This window comes from Scomber scombrus, chromosome 21 (genome assembly GCF_963691925.1).
Source record: "Scomber scombrus chromosome 21, fScoSco1.1, whole genome shotgun sequence".
NCBI classification, from domain to species: Eukaryota; Metazoa; Chordata; class Actinopteri; order Scombriformes; family Scombridae; genus Scomber; species Scomber scombrus.
This window is the reverse complement of record NC_084990.1, coordinates 13,568,513-13,591,222: the sequence shown is the minus strand read 5'-3', so window position 1 is coordinate 13,591,222 and position 22,710 is coordinate 13,568,513. Positions and strand designations below refer to the sequence as shown.

General features: G+C 40.0%; 2 protein-coding genes across 4 annotated transcripts in view; one reads left to right on the top strand and one right to left on the bottom strand.

Moving 5' to 3' along the window:
* Window positions 1–10,768, top strand: part of plce1 (phospholipase C, epsilon 1) — an 83,264-nt gene extending 72,496 nt beyond the window's left edge. For 2 of the 3 annotated variants that reach the window (XM_062442051.1, XM_062442050.1), the window contains 11 exons: window positions 1,174–1,311; window positions 2,968–3,258; window positions 3,672–3,835; window positions 4,943–5,204; window positions 5,290–5,408; window positions 5,696–5,824; window positions 5,948–6,145; window positions 6,590–6,775; window positions 6,881–7,093; window positions 7,825–8,036; window positions 8,869–10,768. In XM_062442051.1, coding sequence (XP_062298035.1) covers window positions 1,174–1,311; window positions 2,968–3,258; window positions 3,672–3,835; window positions 4,943–5,204; window positions 5,290–5,408; window positions 5,696–5,824; window positions 5,948–6,145; window positions 6,590–6,775; window positions 6,881–7,093; window positions 7,825–7,992 — 1,868 coding nt within the window. In that variant the 3' untranslated portion in view covers window positions 7,993–8,036; window positions 8,869–10,768. The remainder of the gene's footprint in view (window positions 1–1,173; window positions 1,312–2,967; window positions 3,259–3,671; window positions 3,836–4,942; window positions 5,205–5,289; window positions 5,409–5,695; window positions 5,825–5,947; window positions 6,146–6,589; window positions 6,776–6,880; window positions 7,094–7,824; window positions 8,037–8,868) is intronic. The other variant, XM_062442052.1, reaches the window with a different exon arrangement.
* A 4,397-nt stretch (window positions 10,769–15,165) lies between these two features.
* The window catches only part of LOC134003104 (protocadherin-15-like), a 154,225-nt gene continuing 146,680 nt past the window's right edge, over window positions 15,166–22,710 (bottom strand). Inside the window, exons 39-40 of the mRNA XM_062442236.1 lie at window positions 20,854–20,983; window positions 15,166–15,948 (exon numbers count right to left, since the gene is read on the bottom strand). Of these exons, the coding sequence (XP_062298220.1) occupies window positions 15,166–15,948; window positions 20,854–20,983 (913 nt within the window). The remainder of the gene's footprint in view (window positions 15,949–20,853; window positions 20,984–22,710) is intronic.

Here is a 22,710-nt window from a genome sequence, read left to right as displayed (position 1 = left end):
GATGATGAATCCCTTTTTCCCCATGGGAAAGATATGGTTACTATATTGTGCCTTCAGTCCCAAAACAGCACAAATATACAGCAGGAAGATTTTTTTTATAACATCCTGGTAACTGAATTGATGAAGCCTTCGTGTGTAATTGCAATGTCCCATTTTCAAATTTCTCATCCTTTCTGTCAGTTTTGAAGAAAAGTAGCTCAGAATCAGGGTTAGATTTTGTTTTAAGCAGTTCATCATGTTTGACTTTTCTACATGCACCCTCATAAAAGTTCTCCTATCCATCTTCATTCCATGTTACCATTTATCTAAAATATTTCTTTTTGTCCCTTAAATATCAACCTCTTATCTCTTTTTTCCTCCCTCAAGTGTCCTCTTCTCTGCTTGTCTCCTCTTTTCTTTTACATGACATTTGCCCTTATAAACCGGCTTGTGTTTCCACTGGTATTTTATTTGTTTACTGTTTCCAAGGACCTGAGATCTGAGAAAGAAAAAGAAGGGCACATGGCCCGAGTCAGACAGACAGCAGACTAGTCCCTCTCTCTGTGCTGTCTGGAGTGATTTCACACGGATATGATACTTCTAGAAACTTATGTACAAACACTAAATTGTATTTTTAAAGAAATACTCATTCATGGTCACTGCATGACACGTTTTTTTAATCTCAAAAAGAGACAGACTTGACACCAAATAGCTCAAGATTAGCTGCTACATGCAGCATTTTTACATTTGTAAAAGTTACATTCATTTTTAGTTTAATTACCATTTAAATACAAACAAACAGGTAGTGTCCAAGACTATTTGTTGTCTCTATCACTGAACAAAAAAGAGCCAAAAAGAGATTTGACACTTTCTTGCAAACTCTACAAATAATATATCACTTAAATCTAGTAATATTATTAAAAAATGTATCCACTTAGACTTCCAGCAACTGCTAAGACTGTTTTTCTCTTTGTAACAACCGTTTTTGGAGTGACGCCTGAAAGTTAGCAGAGCAACATCCTCTTTACAAAGAAAAAAAGAGACAGCATTTAAAGAAAATGATTTCTGGATTTTGAGGGTCAAATTGGGAATTGGGATGGAGAGATACTAATGTCATCATTGTGGTGTCTCCAGTCTGTCTGTATTGAGTATTGGACATTTTCTTCTGTCTGCCTCTTGTGTGTGGGAACCCAGGCCTGTCCACACTGTCTCCGGCAGGCTCTGGCAGAGGCAAGGACCGGGGAAAGAGCAGGAAGTCCATATTTGGCACAGCTCCTGCTCGCTGCAGCACAACAGGGGAGGTCACGACCCAGAACCGCGCCCCTGGGAAAGGTACGCAGGGTCAAGAGACTGATTGTTAGTATGAGCATGAACATGTATAAAAGGAAAGCATAAAAATGTATGAAAAAAAGCATCAAAGTAGACTGATGGGTACAGATTGATGTGGAGAATCTGATTGGACAAGAAGCTAAAACACTTAAAAACAGGATCTCTTTCTTCTGAACAGAATGAATCACAGTATTACGAGTATTTTTTTATAGCTGCATGTGAACCAAATAATTCAAACCTGTTTATTACATAGATAAAATAGTTGCTTCGGTTTGTTACGCAAAATTTAATGCTGCCATGAACTGAATATAGACTTAGTTATTCCTTTAGATGCCAGGAACGCATGCTGTTTATAACCTCTTCCACTCCCTCACTCCTACCATGGACCCATTTTTGTCTTTTTTATGGGGGACAGGGGAGCTTTGGGAGGTCACCAATATATGCCACATAGTAGTGGTTTATATCATCTGAAAGCTGGAAACCCAAAAATTAATCTGAGATGCCGCTTAATACTGTGAGTCAGTTTTAGTCATAAATCTGTAATAAACATTGTGTTTTGGTTAGGTGCCTATTTAAATGTTGAAAGTTTACAGTGTATTAGGGCTTAGGGCATCATGATCAAAGTATATGATAATCATCCATTCTCAAGTATATGTCATAACTTGTTGGAGCAATTTTTTGGGTTGATAACATTTGTTACACATATTTAGTGCAAAATGTAACCATTTTTGACCACTCAAGAGTTGATACATGATGGTCAAAAATCCTTCCAAAATTCCACATAAAGACGCTGAGGAACACCATAGAAAAATGCCTGATGTGATTTGGTACCAAAAACGTTTGACATTCTGAGATTTCTGTAAGAATAGCATTTTTCGGCGACTGGATGGCAATCACCTTTGTTCTGGAAATTGCTCAGAGACCCCCTTTTTGGTAATATGCCTAGGAAAGCCATGTATCATATGAATGCTTGAGGTCTGTAGTTTTTGGTTGTAAATTCATGAGGTTGTGATTATCCTCGAGGTCACAATAGGTCAATTTATACAGTGGAAAGTGAGACCATTCACAAAAATGGTCTCACTTTTCACAACAATAAAATTGTTACTGTGGTAACTAACATCATCACACATGATACAATTGGGTTCATTGAATCCGCAAGAGCCTCAGCTTTCCAGCCATACAAAATGTATGCAATTCCAAGACTGTTTAGGGACCTTAGTATGCAGAAATATTCAAATACAGCATTTTAACACTAGGCTGTATGCAAAAAACTGCATGGTGTTTTGCCTAAAACTGCATAGGATTAGCATATAGTGGGCATGTCTGTAAAGGGGAGACTCGTCGGTACCCATAGAACTTGATTCATTCAGATATCTTAAGGTGAGAGGTCCTTTGAAAATGTCTTTACCAGTTTTTCCCTTTCCAAAATTTAGCCAGATTTTGGAGCATTATTTATCCCCCTTCCCAACAAACTATCATGGCATGGTTGGTACAAGTGGCCTTAGGTCTTCAAGTTTCACTTTAAAACATAATCTTTCAAACTGAGCCTGCTACAGCCTCTTAAAGATAATATTGTCGGCCGAGGACGCCAGCATCCTTAGGGAGTTTAAGAGGTTAAGGAATTTCAGGGCCTTTAAAACGTTCCTGTCTTCACTCTAGGTGGCAGCGAACGACTGAGCTGGGAGGAGCAGCAGACATCTCCTGTCCTCAATCCCCCCACCTCACTCAGCGCCATCATCCGCACACCTAAGTGCTACCACATCTCCTCTGTCAACGAGAACGCTGCCAAGCGCCTGTGCCGACGCTACTCTCAGAAGCTGATCCAGCACACGGTGTGCCAGCTGCTCAGGACGTACCCAGCAGCCACCAGGATAGACTCAACAAACCCAAATCCTCTGCTTTTCTGGCTCCACGGAATTCAGCTGGTGGCCCTCAACTATCAGACTGATGGTGAGGACGACAGGGAGAAGTGCTGTTTTCTCCACACTTCTAACTTCTCTATTATTCTCTTTCCGTGTTACTGTCTTCCTATTCTTCTCTTCTTTAGTTCACTTCCCTTCATGTTTTATCTTGGTGTCAATTTGTTCCTTCATTTGAAATCAATGTTTACTAAACATGATCGCCCAGTTGTGTCCAAGAAGATGCCCACATGCACACAGATATTCTAGTTTTGTTTACTGGACACTTTTCTAGGCTGGTTGATCTGCATCAGAGCAAACAGCTCAAAACAATAGAAATGGGTCAAGCAGGGAAAATCACTATAGTGACATTACACAGCCTGGGTAATCTTTAATTACCCTTTGGATATAGTAAAAATTGACTCTTGTTAATATTATTACCTCATTCTCTTCTTTCTTCCCTAGATCTACCCATGCAGTTGAACACAGCATTGTTTGAGGCCAACGGCGGCTGTGGTTATGTGCTGAAGCCAGTGGTGCTGTGGGACCGTAGCTGTCCGCTTTATCGACAGTTCTGTCCGATGGAGAGGGATGTGGAGAAAATGAGTCCCGCCGTCTATTCCCTCACTGTGAGTTAAGATGGGAGCAGAGGGAATTCTCAGTCAGAATTCACAATAGTTTTCATTCTGCACTTTCATCCTCACTCGGTCTGATCCACCTCTTTAGGTTTCTGTCTATTTAGGTATTTTGTTACTTACCTCTTTGACCTGTTTGCTATCCATCACCTACATACCTTCAATGGCTGTTATGACTCAAGCACATACATGCCTCCAAAGTACTCATATTAGGTCCATTAGGGGTGTGTTTGGACAGTTTTATTGTAAAATGATCTGTATGTGCTTTCCATTATTTGACAGTCATAAAGGCCGCCCAGTTAATTACATATACCAGTGAATGAGAACAGTACCTCATAAAAGCTCTGCATTGCAATATGTCCACATTTAGTCTGAAAATCCTGCCTTGTCTCCAGTGACTGTTTTTTATTTTTCTGTCAGTCCTTTTCATCACTTTGCATCACTCATTGCACATTGCTTGTGGAATTCCAGTCACATTAAAAGCCTGAATGTGTCTACCAAATTTATGGTTATGAATATCAAACAAATTATCACTTAGTGCCAGTCTACATTTTGTTGACATAAAGTACTTATTGCCAGTGTAGGTCTGTCATGAAGGTATGTACATGTAATAATTTAAGTAAACAACAGCAAGAATTAATGTCAGAAAAGACACAAAAATTAGGCTGATGAGCTGCAGGTCTTAGTTTTGTTGCCTTTTATTGCTGTAAAGATTACAGATTAGCGGTCTGAACTGTTTAGGTGTAGATATTCTGCATACATGCAGTCACAGGCATCATAAACACTCATCTGGTAAAGCCAGCAGTATAAACAGAGGGATGATCTAACACTCATAAAACATTGTGTGTCTGTGTGAGAGAGAAACACAGAAGGAGACTGACAAGGTGAAATAGAGTCCCTGTTGGCAGGTCAGAGTGACTTCACTGACTGTTGTTTGGCCTCTCAGACCTGCTAAGGGTTTCATCGAATGAACTGAAAATAAGTTTGATTTAGATACTATGGGTAATGTAAAAAGAGTCTGAGCTGCAGTTGTACTCTATGCCTGCGGCGTAATTATCGCAGCTCATTAATTATTTCACACCTCTTTTCCTTTTTTCTCAGATTGTGTCTGGTCAGAACGTTTGTCCTGGCAACAGCGCTGGCAGCCCCTGCATCGAGGTGGATGTTCTGGGCATGCCCATCGACAGCTGCCACTTCCGTACCAAGCCCATCCACCGCAATACCCTCAACCCCATGTGGAGCGAGCACTTTCAGTTCACTGTGCACTTTGAAGAGATGTGCTTCCTGCGCGTCGCTGTGGTGGAGAACAACAGTTCCCAGACTACTGCTCAGAGAACTCTGCCCCTGAAGGCCCTGAAACCAGGTAAGAGCCTTAATCCAGTATGTTCTAAGGATACTATTGGATTATGTTTTGTCAAAATACTGTAGATATATTTTGTGTGTTTCAGGTTACCGACATGTCCAGTTGAGGACGCAGCATAATGAGTCACTTGAAGTCTCCAGTTTATTTATCTACAGCCGTAGAACAGAGGAAGCTCCAACAGGGGGCGTTACTCAATCTTCCCTGGTAAGATTTAGTTCAGGATTGAAGGGATTTTGGGGCATAGTTGATACTTTGTCTCCACTACACACTAAAAACCTGTAAACCTTAATTCACACTGGCTTGTAGATACAGTTGATAAAATCCAAGAATGTTCATAGAAATCAGCAATATCATCACTTTTGAACATTTGGCTATATCACACTTAGTAGGAAAAAAGCATGATAGACTGTTAATTAAGCAGAAATTATCATATAATTATGAAAATGTTTATAATAACCTGCTGTCTTGCATCCCTTCTTTTATCTACATAGTTGTTCAGTTCAGAAGAGAAACATGCATCCCAGCAGCACAGGGTGACAGTGCACGGAGCTCCTGGTCCTGAGCCCTTCACAGTGTTCTGCATTACAGCACAAACCACCGCCAAACAGCTACTGGACATTGTTAGTAGTTTAAAAATAAAGTGATTTACAGCCCAAGTAGAAGACAGTCTTACATGTACAATATTTAATCTGTCAGCGTGTGCCTTCTGCCATATGTACTTTTTTTTGTTCTCCTTCCCGCAGATTGTACCATCTGAAGGAAACCCATCTGAGTACTTCCTATGCGAGGAGAAGGTCCCTCTGTTGAAGGAGCGCAGCGAGGTGAAGCGCTGTGCTCAGCATCGCCCCCTAGCACCAGAAGAGGAGGTGGTCAGACTGGTCAACAGCTGGAACACTGAGGAGGGCTATGTGGGAAGGATCTGCCTCAAAACAAGAGAGGAGGTACTGACAGAGCCATCTGGCAAATTTGGTAGATTTATTCACATTTATAATGACCTCTTATCTTGTTTAGGACCGTTTATAGTTGTGCCAATATTGTCTGTTAACCCTAATATAACTAATTAAATCCATCATGGAACTCATTACTGTCACAAAAACACAATACAATCTTGTGTAGCCTATAATGTGAACTCTGTCTCCCCCATGTGGTTGTCTTACACAAAATACACACTTCTGTTGTAATTGTGCTATGAACGCTCTTACCTAACATATCAAGTTGGTGAACAATGTGGACAAACTAGTTGCACACACCACACATTTTAAATATTTTCTTGTCTTTATTGCAAACCATAAAATAACTCAATTACACAGTCCTGCCGTGAACTTATTTTTCTAGCTTTGGTGCTGCTTTATTCTTAATGTCACTGTGTTGTTTTATTGTTGCAGAACTTAAATGAGAAGAACACAGTGCTGGAGGGGGAGGAGGAGGTGACTGTGGGAGGAAGAGAAGGTGTAGGGGGAGGAGTAGAGGATGAAATGTTCTTCGTCCAGGTCCATGAAGTTTCACCAGAACAGCCTCACACTGTGATCAAGGCCCCGCGCTACAGCACCGCACAGGACATCATACAGCAGGTGAAGAGATTCAAGACGGTTCAGTCTTTACAAGATAAAGTGATTGAAGTTGGTTTGAGGATTTAAAACTAGTTGCCAATCTTGTCATTTTCTCTCACTTGCCAGACTCTATCAAAGGCCAAGTATTCCTACAGCATCTTATCTAATCCTAATCCATGTGACTACATCCTGATGGAGGAAGTGACCAAGGAAGCCGGCTCTAAGAAGTCCTCCACCGCTAAACCCCTTCAGCGGGTACTGTTGGATCATGAGTGTGTCTATCAAGCGCAGAGCCGCTGGCGGGGCGCGGGAAGGTTTATTCTTAAATTCAAAGAGCAGGTACTGTAACGCAAAACATGGCAACTGATTTTCAAAGGCAGAGATTTATTTTAATTGTGTCAGATAGTGTTAACTTTTATTAACTTTTACATATGTGTATGTCTGCACATATTCTAACACTTGTGACCTTTGTACGCGTTTGTACTGTATATGCTGTTCCTTCACATCTCATTAATCATCTTATGTGCATGTTATTGTATTTTAACGTCTGCATGATGGCTTGTATGTGTTAACTCATCGCTGCTACCCTTGTTTGTAAGATCGTATGTGTACTTTGCTGCTGTGTATGTTTTTGTAATTTACTTAATCTTGTCTTAGTACTTATATCTTATCGTTATATGTTGTTTGTCTGTCAGTATTTATTTTATTTATTCATCATCCTTTTACACCCGAGGCTTTTTGTGATGACACATTGTAAATAAGACTGCTTTGTAAAATGACCTGCCTCGCTGAATAAAGGTTAAATTATTTTTAAGTTGTGTTTTTGTATGTGTGTGTGTGTGTGTGTGTGTGTGTGTATCAGAATAGTTGTGGAAAAGGATAATGACAAAACAGGAAAAACAACAAACATTGAATCAGATTACTTGTGCATGTATAAAAAAAGACAAAACATGTTTTTTAAATGTATAGTTGGATATCTTTCTAAATTATGAAAAAGAATAAAAAATACTCAAAACTTTTACACATACACTTTTTACACATTTCTGTAACAAGAATCTCTCTGCTTCCAGGTGGTGCGGGAGGACAAAAAGAAAGTAATTTCATTTGCCAGCGAGTTCAAGAAGCTGACCAGCCGCAGCCGCAGCATGACAGCTGGTGGCGGTAGCGTGGACGGTCCTGCCCAGAGTAAGGATGATAGAGCTGCATGCTGTGTGGCTCTGACAGAGCTCCAGGAGTGAGGCTCACACTCTGCCTGCTGTCTGTGCATGGAAAGGCAACAGAGGTACCGTACCGTATGTTGTCCCTAACATCTAACACTAGAAAAAGGAGCAGAAAATACAAGGGACAAAACTATAATTGTGTTGAATTGTGGTGGAATTTAGTGAAAATTGCCTGCTGATGAAACATGAAAAGTCACTTTACTTCTTTGAAAAAACCTCCCTCAGAATTCAATTTATCCAATTTGCGGTCTGAATCAGGGCCGAGGTGTTAAGTCAGAAATAGCGCTGGCCAAAGCAGCAGCATTTAACAAAATCAGTAGTTATAATGTTCATAAAACTAGGAAAGTACCCCCCTTTTTACACCTCATTGAAAGGACTTTGAAGTAAATTAATCACAATTATAGACTATGCTACAAAGAAGGGTCATTTTAGGTTGAATGGCTGTTGGCTACTGTATAAAAAAGGTTAGGCAATCAGCCCTTAGATATGTGACTTTCAATTTCAAGCAACAGGCAACATATAACAGAGTTTCAAAGAGACAAAATTATCTGTCACAAAACGAAAGGTGAATCTGGAGAAATTCAGGTAAAAACAGGTAGCATGCAACCCAGGATGAGCTGTGTTTGTAGAAATGTACATCAATGTTTGTCTGTCAACGAATATCCTAACATGTTATTTCCAGCAACATTTCATCTGTTGTATAATAGATATTATACAACAATCTTAAGTGTGCAGTGTGGAAACAGTTAATCATGGTTGTGCAGTTATTCAGTGGTGTGTTGTGTCTTTGCTGCATCAGTGTAGTACCTCTGTTTTTTTTTCTTTGTATACAGCTTACAAATTTAAACTAAAAAGTATCCAAAACGGAAAAATGAAAAGTTATCTCCCCCACAGGGTATCTGTCTGCGGCTGCAGGTCTGAAGGTGTGGGTGGCAGAGGGCAGGGTGGAGGCAGGAAGGCTCTTACAGGCCTCCTCATCCCACTCCTCCTCCTCCTCCTCCTCCTGCTCTAGGGGGCACCTCCGACCTGACCACCTCCCCACCTCTTCTCTCACCCCGCCAGCCTGGACCCTTCACCTCCTCAGGAACTGGAAGATCCACAAATGAAATGTGGAGAGAGGGCATATGTGTCGACTACATCTAAACTCGGGTCCCCCTATCGAAGAGAGGCGAGGTGTTTCAGCGAGGGTCCTGCACATCGTGGAATTCTGGGATATGCTCTTCTCCAAGTCTCAAAGGAGTTGATCCTGTCTTGTGTTAGTTGAGAACGTGGTGGACAGGCCCGAACCTCATTCATGGGTTAGGTGACAAGTGTTCAGCCCTTTGCTTGGTTGAATGATGGACAGGAGGTTCACCCAGTCAGATTTTCTGACAGAAAATCCCACCTGGCCTCACTTTTAGAGCAGTGATGGTCATGTGGGCAGGTAACTGTGGCTCCTCTTGGTTTATTGTTTGTAGTACGGCTCTGTGGAGAGTCCATATTACTAGGGGCAGCTGATTTAGTTGAAGCCATTAGAGTTGTGATCAGGGACTCAAAAGCAGAGTAAGTTTAATTGTCCCATAACCAAGAAAACACAATAACGAGTCAAATTGTCTGTTTTTTATCTCCCAAAAATGCATCAAAATATAAGTGGGAGGGCTGCGCTATGGCTGATGGATTGGTTAAGTTTAGTGAAACTATTTTGAGTTGAATATGCCTTTTTTTAAATCAAGGATAATGCAAAAAAGGTTGCACAAAAGATTAGATGGCCTGCATCCTTGCATAAGCTACAGATTGACATTACCAGCGTGTAGCATGTATTTGATTCAAAGCAAACAACTCCCCTTTTCTGGTGTCACACAGAGAAAGCACACAGCAGATGGCGGGAGATCTACTAACAAAAATTGAAATGAGAGATTTGTAGAAGAGTACGAAGATTGAGGTGGCGAAACAGTATTCTTCTCTTTCTCAGGTATGGGCTCTTTTGGCTGAGGGCATTGTGAAGGAGGCTGACAAGCTGGCTTGTTTGGTTTTTACTGTTCCAGTTTCACAGTACTGTAAGGGCACATTTTGGGCAGTGCAGCTGGGCATCACTCACCAGGAAGAAGCGACTAAGTGAGGCATATTCTGTAACGGAAGCATCAGCGCTTTAGGCTAGTTCTTGGAAACTATTGTCTCTGCCCTAAAGGTGACAATACATAAACAGCATTTTAAGTTGTGTAGGGGCAACTGTGGAGAAACGTCTTAACACAGATGTTGGTAAAGTTGCCCTTCTAATGTTGCAACACTGCCTTTAAATTTAGGTAATTTTGTAGCTGTATCTCTGAGGATGTTTTGTGGCTTATTTTAATGAAGGATTTTAGTTCTGTCATCATTGTCCATAAATAATTTATGAGGTGTACTGGCATCTTACGTCGTCAGACAAAATAAATGAATGAAATGAAATTAAAAAATAATCTAAATATTACATGTTGCTAGACTCAATAAATGCGCCTTAAATTATTAAATGGTAACAATGCCAACAAGCCATTTTACCTAAACTGACAAACTTTTCCCCTCAATGTTACAAGGACCAGATAAAGGTAAATTACTGTTGTTAATGTTATTTGATCACGTTATTTGCTATTTCCCTTTAGTTTTTAATGGATTTATGATGATTGTAGCACTAAGATCCTTCAGAGAAACAAGGCCTGATCTTCTTCAAACAGCATTTTGCACATTTCCCCCCTTTTACTGTTATCTTCAGTGTTTTTGTACTAATATCTGTTTAATGACAGAAACTTGATTGCAACAAGATGGTCAAAAATGTTTTTTTTTATTATGATCATCATATTTATTTCTTTACATTTCAGCCTAGTTGGGAATTTAGATTTGAGGTAGGCACACAAACATTGTTTGGATTGAGTTTATAACTATTTGTTAAAGGTTTAATGGAAATATATTCCGAGCCCAAACTTGAAATTCCCCAAATGTTTCTTAATAGCATAATTCGTATTTCATTTTAGTTTATTGGCGTAGAATTTCTGTCATTGACTTTGAATGCAGTATCTGTATAGATTTAGTAGTATTGATTGTCATTGATAATTATTGTAGACTTTAGACTTTTCCTCTCATTTCAGTTTTCTTTCAGAATTTTTACTTGATATATTTGGGGCCACTTTCCCCCTTTTTTGTTTTGATGTGTACCATTTCCACATGTATATATATATATATTTTTATTTTTATTTCTTCAGTAATACATAAACTTCATCCCTGTTGAAGTTACACTGATGAACCCACTATTGATAATCCATTGTTGTTAAATTCCGTTGGTCAAAGACAGGATTAGAAGGCCTCCCGACACATTTACAGAGCACACAGCTGCCTGTGTATAACGTAAATGAAAATAACTTCTCATCAAATCAGGTTTGTGTTCTGAAGCTACTCCTGCTCAAACAAATGCTAACCAATATTACAACATGCATGCTAAAATAGTGTGTTATAGCTGTGCCAACTGTTCTAGTGCCAAGTAATGTTTAAGATTTAGTGCAATAGTTAAATTCTATTACTTCAACCCTTTTTCTTTATGTGTTCTGCCTACTCTAGTTTTAAACCCCGACCTTGAGTTGTTTAAATTTGTCAAAATTAATATCAGTCATGCACAATAATTATCTTTTGCCAGGGTAAAGCAGTAGGATGATATCTAAGGCTGATGGAAATTACAGTAAGGTGAATTAGGCTGTGATCCCAGAAACCACAACTCTGTGTTAATGATAATTAGGCTGATAGCAGTAACTATAATCTTTTATCTATTCAGGCTTCTATTTTTATGAGTTAGACATATATAATTATGTAATTACGCAAAACAAACATATAACAATTCATAAACAGGTGACTAGTTATAACTACCACCCTGGATATCGGCTAAGATAACAGCATGAAATCCACTCTGGCTCTAGACAGGAAGGGACATTTTCTGTGAAATTGTGAATCAGCAAGTGCATCATCCTTCAGGCGGAGCCGTTTTTCTTATTTTCCTCCTATCTAACCCGTAGACCTCATTTCTGAATGTAACATTTCCTATCATGTTGAACCTGAGACAAATGTGTGTTTGGATGTTATTTATTTTAATGTGAAGCCCTGGTTGGCATTTAACTGTTTATGTATTATTTCCTGTAAGTAGTTTTAAGTGTTTTTTTGTTTTTTGTTTTTTATTTATTTCAAAAAAATGAGAGGGTAAACTCTCTACTTCCCTAACTCAAACTTATTTAGTAAATAAATATTTTACTTTGTGTAAAATATTCAGTATTGTATTCATATTTCTGGCATGCAATTCTGCAGTACACAGCAGCAACTTTTAATGCCTTTTGTGAGTTTTCATGAATGTGGACAAAAAGCTGACAATTTAACATTTTAATAAAATATTTTGATGTATTCATTATATCCACTGAATATGACATATGTGTGTTGACTGTGGGCTACTGTATGTTTAATCTTTAGCTCTGTCATTTCCATAAAATGTGCAGTATACCCTTTAAGATCCACTACTTATGTAAGATGTGGCTGTCGAGCGAACAGTTCTCTATTTACTTGAATTTTTAAATGGATGATAATTTGTGGATTTGTCATATAGCAGAATCACAATAAAAATATAAATACTAAACTCTATTGCATTTCCAACAGTTTAAATGTCACTGCATGAGTTTTTTGTTGTTGTCTTGAGTGCAAAATAAGTCATTATATGTTCTTCACCATATTAAATGCTATTTCAAACATTTAAAGTCTTGATGCAACCTGTTAGTAATCTTATATCAAATTAATTTGTAAAAAAAAACATTAAGATGAAGCACATACAATGAATAAGCTTTGTTTTTGGGTGAAATGTACCTTTCAACAGTTTTAGCCACTAATCAAATATCTTGTGCCTGTGTTGTAGATTAATGAGCCATGTTCAGCCTACCTTCTACTCCACTGAAGCACAGTCGGCTCAGGAATCGGTGACATAATCAGCTCATTAGCTCATTTAGTTGAATCAATAACAGCGGCTCAGACGTGCCCTTCCTTCCAGAAACTCTTTAAGATATTACTGTCTGGTACAGTCCACTAATTCCGGGTAATAAGGACCACTGAGTTTCAAATATCACCACCGGGGCGGCATCCCCAGTTGAGTTCCTCAATGCAAAATTATGCTGTCATCAAATTAAATGAGAGTTTTAAAACCTGGCAATTCTGAAGTTTAATGGTCCAGCTTCTTTGAGACGTCTAATAAAACAACTCACTGTAATATGGTTAACAATGAAAAAGTTCTCCCACCTTTATGTTGATGAACTTTGACAAGAGAGAAGGATCCGTGTACTTTGTTAAGTGGATCTCCTGGGATCTGGTGGTGTAGGGAACTACATATAATCTCTTCCTGCAAACAGTCTCTGTTGGATCCCCAAACTCAATGAAAAACAAAATGCAAACATCTTTTAAAACCAAAGACTATGTGGACAACTTTTTTTTTTTTTTTTTTTTTTTTTAAATCTCCCAGCCTTTAATCGATTTAAAGCTTTAATCTGCTTCCTTCCTTTAATCTGCATTTCTCTTTCATGACTGCATTTAATGTCACATTAAAAACATTGAGGCTGTATATCCCACCAAAAGTAACTGATGAGTAAAATCTTGCTCTTGGTATTGACCTGACTTTTTCTAAGAAACTTATTTGATCTCTATCTATTCATGAGATCAAGAGTTTCAAATTCAGGATATCTCACTGCAGTTTTCATTTATGAAGCCAAAACCTCTTTGATGAGTGATGCAGTAATAACTTACATGTTTTGTGCAAGAGAGAAAACTATCACTAGCTGGCAGAAACAGTTTCATTAAAGATTTAGTTGTTTAAAATACAGAGATGACTGATAACACCTTCACATCTGTACAGTATGTAGCTGGAGCTAGCAGACACTCAGTTAGGTTAGCATAGCATAAATACTGGAGAAAGGGGGAAACAGCTAGCCTGTCTATCCAAAAGTAACAAAAATCCACCTACCAGCACCTGGAAAACTCACCAATTAACATGTTAAACCTTGTTTGTTTATTCCACAATCCAGGAAGTCACTGCTCCTGGCCAAGAAAAAGCCCAGTAAATAAACATTGTAAAAATGGAAGTTTTAACATTATTACACTATTCTCTTTTACATGTTTTGATTAAACAAACCTGTTAATTAGCAAGTCGTAGAGATGTTGGAAAGCGGACTTTGTTGCCTTTGGACAGAGCCATACTAGCTGTTTCCGGTCTTTATGCTAAGCTAAGCTAACAGACTTCTGGCTCCACCTAACCTACAACAGGGAGTATCAATCACCTCATCTATTTCTTTAAAAATAACTGCCATAAATGTATATAAAGAATAGAGCGGTAGGTTCTGAAGCATTTGAATCAGCCTCAGAATAACACAGCTCAGTGTTCTATGCACCATATCTTATCCTCAGAAAGTAGTTTTTGTCTTTTTAGTACTAGAGCGGAAACATTAACACAGTGCAAAATTGACTTAAGGTCCACGGTTCAATGGATGAAATCTTTTATTTGGATAAAGTTTGCCAAGCAACTTGACAAGGATAAAAAGGCAAGTTTGAATAATACAAGACTTCATGTGTCAATGCAAAGAGTGTCAGGCAAATTCAAGATGAGTCGCACCAGGAGCTGTAATACTGAATGAAACGAGTGCGGTTCCATACAGAGACACCAGTCGCTTAAAGGGCTATAAAAAGTTCACAGACTTTCCTCAAGTTTGCTTCATTATCTCTTAGCAAAGTAGAAATATAACAAGTTGTCTCTCTCTGGGCACAGTCTTCTGAAGGTGTTGGACCTCTGAGATCAGTTGGGTTTAAGGGATGCTCTGGTTGAAATATCCAGCGGTTGTGAAACAGCGACACAGGAATGAATTAATTGGTAAACAACCAATTAGATGTCAAGTTACTTTTTATTTTCTGTGAATCTATTTTTGCATTATATGAATAAAAATAAGTGCTGTTTTCTTAGTTGACGTGAGAAATCTTACATCTTAAATGAAATCCTCTTTGAATACCGGAATATGGTAATTCACCATTTAGCTGAGTACCAATCTGTTAATTAGATTTATTTTAATTGGATTGGAGCATCCCCATTAGTTCCACAACTAATGAACAGAAATGATGTCTGAACGCTTTAATGATCTTGGCATTAAGGAGCGAGCACAGTAGAATCAGGATCAGTCAGAGTTTGGTCATGGGTATGTGAAGGCTGTTCCACGGGCCCATCCATAACTCCTCCTCGTCAGACTGCGTTTTGTCACTCGGGCACTCCAGCGGCTCCCTCATAACGAGTCCATCGTCGTCGTCGTCGTTGTCGTTGTTACTGCCGTCTATCTTGGACTCTCTCTCACCTTCTTTCAGTTCATCTATCTCCGCTGTGCTCTGAGGCTGCTCTGTGCCGTCCTGCGCCGCTTTGAGCAGGTTTGATTTTGATGCTACGCTTTCAGGGCCCGTGTTGCTGGTGCTCGTCGACCCTAACGAAACGCTGGATTGTCGAGTGTTAAACACATTAAGCGTTTTATTGTTGTCATTGTTAGATAAAGAGGAAGTGACCGTCGCAGAGGTGGCTATCCCCGAGCTTTGGAAGGTGCGCAGGGTGTTGCACCCACCGTCTGCTGTTGTTCTGGGGTTGTTGAGGGGAATTCTTTCCTCCAGCGTGGCAGCCATTTTGTCGAGTTTTTTAAAGTGCTTTGCCAGCCGCGAGCTGAAGACGGGGGAGTTCAGTTTGAGGTTGTTGTTTGTGGTGGTGTGAGTGTGTGTGGGACCTGTGGCCGTCACTGAACGTCTGGTGCGGATTATGGAGCCGTTCTGAGCCACGTAGATGCTGCCGTTTATGTTGGCGTGGCTGTTGAGGGTGGAGGATAAGCGGCTGCGTTGGGTTTCCGGCATGCTGTCCTCGCCGGTGGAGCTAGTCTCGTACTCACGGTCCACCACCAACTTGATCCGACGTTTTTTACTGCCGTGCTGGAAAAACAAACAAATTACATGTCAATAAAATACTGACAGTCTGTGAGAAATGTGAGAAAAGAATAAAATGCGTTGAAAAGCCGATAACATCTCACTCTGCTGTGGTGATGTAGGAGTGTACTGGAGGCTGTGTCAATGCATTGTAACATCACTGTTACTGTGGTGTGGTCACAATCACATTGGAGCAAACTCCTGACCACTTAGTTATGAAACACTACTTTATATCCAGGTGTTCAGTTACTCTTTTGTCAAGATTCACTGGTTGTACTTTGTGTATGTATTGTAAGTTTAGCTAATACGAGACTTCAGTAGTTCTGAAAATTCCGACTTGATTTGGTTAGGGTTGGTCTGCATAAATAGCGAATTGTGAGTTTTGTTTTATGCAGACTTTTTTTTTTTTTAAAGTGGATCTTTCCTTTAAAGTCTGGTAACTGTACTGAACAGTGATGTCAGGATGAATTGACCACACCCCGAGGATTGCAGCAAGGTGAGAACTTTAACCACCAGAGGTCAGCAGAAACAACATTTTCATATGAAAATTTAAATGTAATTTGTGACCATGTAGAACTTGTTACACTGTCAAGTTTTCAAGTACACTACTTTTTAAAATCTTTTAATTGTAAAAATCAAGGAATGCTGAAAATAAATACACTTTCACTCACACTGCAAACACACTACACAGCAAAGACACATCAGTGCACCAGTTTTCCTTACTTTCTACAACACAGAAAGCCTTATAATGATGCTTTGAAGCTATATTTATTATATACTGTATGAGAATCCATAGTGGATGTAACTCTTTATAACCTATAAAACCTCCTCTTTGTCAGGTTGGAGCTGACACTGCTGAGCACACACGCACACTCCTTGGAAGAAGAAAAAGGTTGTGAAAAATAATTCTGACCTCCTACCACACACCATAACCCTCACAGTTGTTCCATTTAACCTTGATCGTGTAGAAGAAAGAAAATGTTTGCCATTACAAAGAAAACAACTTTTCTCCCCCCCTGCAGATAACAGGTACTAGAAGAGCTGACTGATACAAAGAAGAGTGATATACACCACAAAAGAAATGACTAATAAATAATTTAAAAAAAAGCTTGAGCGAACCTTAAAGTGCATGACAGAGAGGTCAGTGAATAACAATCTTTCAGCTGCAGCAGTAACATAGAAATAAGCAGCTGTAAGAAAAGCTTTCACAAAAGGAAAAAGTCTGCTCAGGAGGAAAGCAAGACGACTGCTTTAAAAGTATCAGAAGTGTAAAGACAGTTGAGACAGATGGGAAGCAAGAAAGAGACAGAGGTTGATTGGGAAAAAGGGGATTAAAGACTAGAGCAGAGGAAAGTAGGGGGAAAAAAACACACAAATAGATATTCTGAGAGGGCAGCGGAGGACATGCGTGCAATTTAAACTCCTGAAATGTAAATCACACCAAACAAGGAAAAAGAGAGAGATTACAGCAATACATTCCACTCAGGTAATAACTGCACACCCAATCCAGGCATTTTCATCGAGATCTTACTGAGTGGCAAAGAATTTAATCTTTGGGATGTGTGGGGAGGGGGCTAGGGTTCAACTGCATTTCAATCAGCTGACTCATTTTCCAAATCCCTCTCTTCTTCCTCATTTCCTTCCTCTGCGTTGTCGGCGTGGCTTTTCTCCTCTTCCTCCTCGGTGTCCTCAATGATGGGTGACAAGTCCTCAGAGGTGTCGATCACATCTGATTGGATGTGGCCAGAGACCAGTCTGGATCGTCCTGCGACACTTTTCGCCTCCTCCTCCTCCTCGCTCTCTTCCTCTATTGTTTCATGTGAAGAACGGGAGTGTCTAGAAGTTGTGGGCCTAGAACTAGAGTCTGAATATCTTGAGCTGTTTGTGGATCTGTTGCTCGTCTCGTGTCTGCTTCCTCTCTTGGCACTACCACTTCTACTTTTATTACTAATACTGCTGCTACCTGCAGATTTAACACTATGACCATTTGAGCTTTTCCTGCTCGACTCTTTCTCTTCATCATCACTCTCCAAGCCTGACTCCTTCTCAGATTCTGACCCCTCCTCACCCTGGCTACCGCTCTCGGAGTCTCCGTCGGTGTCAGGAGTTTCCTTTTCTGTGCCTGAGTCGGACTCCGTTTTTTCTGTTTCTGTATCAGATTCTGTCTTGTTGTGCTCCACTGTCACAGATGAGGTGGGGCTGCATGCGTTGGAGAGACTAAATTCAGACGGAGACTCCTTATTGTGACTTCCAGTTTCTGAATCACTTTGTTCAACACTGTCATGGAATATTTTCTCTCTTTTCCACCATCCCCCGGAGAACATATCCTCCTCTCCAAACTCTCTCCCCCACCTCCTCCTCTCCTCTCCTGTTTCTCGCTCCGACACGGCTGCAGAAATGCTCATATCTCCTATAGAGCCATACATCTTCCTACTGTTCTCTTCTCCTCTATCCCAGCCTCTTCCATCACTCCACTGTTCATCTCCCACCCTGGCAGGGCCCTGGAGCTTTCTGGCGAGGGAGATAAGACTGAGGGACTCGCTCAGCTTTTGTTTTACCGGCGGGGATTTGCTGGCTCCAACAGACGTCTGGAAATAACTCCCATCGATGACCACGCCTCCGTCCAGGCTGGCAGCCCGGCCAGATGATGACAAACCAGGGAGCTTTCCTCTGTGCTCTGGCCTAATGCCTTCTCTTCCTCCCACACCATTTCTCATCCCATTGTTCGTCATACCACCTCTGTTGCTTCTTCCCCATGTTTCCATGTCTCCTCTTCCTCCCCCTTCCCTCCCTATTTCTATTCCTTCATCTCTTCCTACCCATCTTCCTTCCCCTTCATTTTCTCTTTTCCCTGCTTCCACTCTCCCAAAACCCCTTCTGTCTTCTTCCTCCTTTCTGTCTTCCAACCTGTTTCTATCTCCATCTCCCTCCTGCATCGGCCCGATTCTGGCTTTGTTCCACGGCGGGTGGACGGCGGGAGGCTGTCCAGCTGGTTTGCTCCCAGAGGATAACAGTGTGCTCATTCTCATCACAGCCTTCAACCTGGCAGCTGCACTTGAACTCTTAGGCCTCGTGTTCATGGTTGCTGCGCCCTCTGATGTTTGTTTTTTGTCGCTCTCGGTTGTTCGGGGTCCAGGGGTCTTTCTTGAGGAGCCATGAAGAGGTAGAGGATGGGGCTGGAGGTGTGCATGATGGGGGGCTAATCTGCCTCCTTGAAACTGTCTCCTCACCTGTTGTCATGATGATATTATTTCAAAACCAAAGCAGATAATTTGGGAAAGGAACAAACAAGTCTACGAATATCATCACTCTCAATGTAAGATGTATAATAAGGAGCGGGCTTGAGCCTAAATCTAGCTAGAGCCCAATGGAAGTGGGATTCTTGAGGCAGATACCAATATTTAAAAGTTAACAAAGCAATTACAACACATTGGACAATAGTTATGTAATGAGCAATATACAGTATGCAGTTGAAAACTAAACTTTTTCAGTGCTCTCTAGTGGACAAACATCTATGTAATGGAGATGCTGCAATTTCTTGTTACAACTATCGACATGTACACTAATACCAATGTGTTTCCAGTAAGCCAAGATTGGCTAATTTCTGAGTCTAGCTAAAACTTGTGTATTGATAGATTGGACTCTCAGGTTTTGGGTCATTGTGGTCATTGTTACAAATAATGTACAGTAGGTACAATTCACAGAAGAGTACCCAAGAACCTTTAACCCTTGCATACTGTCCATATTCTGACTCAAAAATGTGTCTCTACACCAATTTACATTCATCAGTCATTATAATAAATGGTTGATTAATACTTAATGAAGCTGTCAGAGAGCAAATAGAGTGTATTCTATTTATTTATGAAAAATAAACAACATTCACAGTGACCTGATTATGGTCCAGGAGAATATTTTATAGAATATGAAGAATACAACTGAATTTTGTAATAAACACAGGTCAAATTCGGACATTAGCATATACAAAAATATGTATGAGTTGCATTTTATTTCCATTTTTGTATATTTGGGGTCACATTAGGAAAAGTCCACTTAAAAGAAATGTGTATGGGAGTTTTTACAGCTCTAAAATGTAAAAATGGGTCAAATATGACCCTGAACAGTATGTAAGGATTGAAATATAGTGTCTCTGCACCTTCAAAGCAGTCTGTCACCCTCATGGCGTATCCATTTTTTTCTCCAAAAAAAGTGGGGATAGTTAGAGAGGACCAGCTTAGCACTATTCTGTATTTTTCTTATTCTCAACAGTATACGGTAAACCACTAAAACCAACGCTGCATTAGTCCATCTCTCAGGATGGCTTCCCTATACGCTCTTTGTGGCTCTCAAACAGAAGCACATTCCTTCTTACTGATGTAATGAATCCCAAATATATTGGTTAGATATAAAAATAAATAAATAAATGTAGCAATTGAATGATTTCTGTAAACAGCAGGGCTCTGTAGTTTTGAGCAAACAACACTCACGCAGGAGAAAATAGTCAATTTGAAGGGGACAATTTTCTGCTGTGGATTAATATCTGTCTGTGAGTATTTACAGGACCAGACTGTTGGACGCAGCATGGACTCAAACTAGACTACAGTACAAAGGCTCTTGGTAATGAAGGAATGTGTCACCACTGTGGCCCATTGATATGTTTTTAATATTTTTTTGACAACTACTGGATGGAGCTCTATGGCACACAGGAATAAGCTATATCAGACTTTACAAGTAGGATCAGTTCACTGTCTTTTCATTTGTTTATAAAAAAAACAAAAACAATTTGATTCAATACTTTAACAACACTTTCTGTTACGTCTCCAGCAGAATATTATGTGGTAAATGCCATTGCTGTCAATAATGTTTCCTCTTTACATATTATAGATGCATTTACTACATTTTCTGTTCTGTTACCTCTCCTTCAGACTCCTGTGGGCTGTAGTAGTAGCTGCCATCGTCATCGACAACAACCTCTCCATATTCATCGTAGAGGCCAGTGGGTGAGATCAGCTTCCTGCGACTGCCGTACTGAGGAAGGTCATACCTGGAAAGAGACAGACGGATAAAAAAAGAGACATTACATAAAAGCAATAATCAGTAAGAGGCTGTGTAGAACAAAAAAAAGGTAAAAACAAAGAAAATTCTTAGTTCATTTAATGTTTTAGTTGGATTTTCTCAGCTAGTAACACGATAGTCATTCCAGTATGGACTGGTTCAGTCAGTACAAAAAGAAACAAAAGGTTTGGTATTTTAAAACGGCTTCAACCAATCAGAAGTGAAGACAAGAGAAATCCGCTTTACCACCAAAACGGTTGCGCTTGGCTAACGCTTATCCAGAGCCACTTACAGTAACAACACGCAGGGCAGCACTATGGTTCACTCCAATGACAAGCAGCGTCTAATGACTTGCCTAAGCAAAGCTGCCTCAATCACAAAAGGAGCATTTTGTTGCCAGGAGACATTTTGTTAGCAGAAAACATTGGAATCGATTTTCTTCCCTTTTGTCTCCCTTTGTTGCCTGTTGCTGGGAGCAATGCCTGCCTCCACCGGCCAAAAAACTGTGTTGTGTATCATCAGTTGGGCTCTGTGCCCTGCAGCGAGCAACTCGGAGGAGCCACTGGGTCAAAAAACACATCTTTTCAAATAAAACAATATGTCCCTGTGTGATTAAAGTAACACATTTGCTGGAAGTCCTTTGGCTTGGTTTCCGAACTGTGTTGTATAGAAAAGTTGCCTCATGTAATCACTCTGCTTACAGTCAACTGGTGGAAGAAGTTGCCTTCTTATTACATTAAGCATCCAAGTAATAAACAAATGGAAGGCGCAAGTGGACGAAGGATGTGCAGGGGGAAACATAGGACGTGTGTTGGGAAGGAAAAGAAGAGGCAAGGGAGATAGGGGAGAACAAAAAGAGAAAGACTAAGATGGTCATAAAGGCTACATAGCTATAATCTATGCAGTACGGACTGTGCAAGCTAATGTAATGAGTCTTAACCTTCCACTAAAACCTGCTTATGGGATTTCACAGTCATTAACCCGCAGGCTCACACTGGAGAGCACACATGCACACAGTCCTACTTGAATGCCACAGCATATCTTTGCTGTTTCTGGTGGGTCTCCAAATGCTAAATGATGGTTTAATGAGCAGTGTCAGGACAGTCACACAGTAAGCATCCAACAGATGACAAGAGTACTGTGTGCTTTACTAGTTTGGGTCAAAGAGTAAGAAGCTTAACTCAATTCGGGTGCTCAATTAAAACAAAATATGCAGCATTTGGTTTCATAATTAACAGTTAATCTAGTAATTAGATATGACATATGACCAAACAAAATGGTGAAAAAAAACACAAAAAAGCTGCAATTTTCTGAAATTTCTAAGAACATGTTAAGTATGTGATGATTCAAGTTTCAATTTGTTTTAATTAGAAAGGGGTATTCCACTGATTTCCTGTGTCAAAGTCATTTTACTCATGTACTTCATGTTAAAACTGGGGGCATGGACAAGATGTTGGCATTTACCAGAGAGTCTATGCAGATGTGCTATCAAGTTGCATCATGGGAAGAGTACAATCCAGTGTTTTCATGATCTGCGGTGTCAATTTTGATCAGTTCTTTTCTTGATCCATCTCTTGCAAATCACCCAACCTCATGCAAATGCGGTGCCTGTTTAATATCTTGGATGCAAAACAAGCTTTTTCTCCTCACATTTGTCCTGCCTGTTCTACCTTCAGTTGATAATGTGAGAGTTCTTGTTTCATCATATTTCTTTTT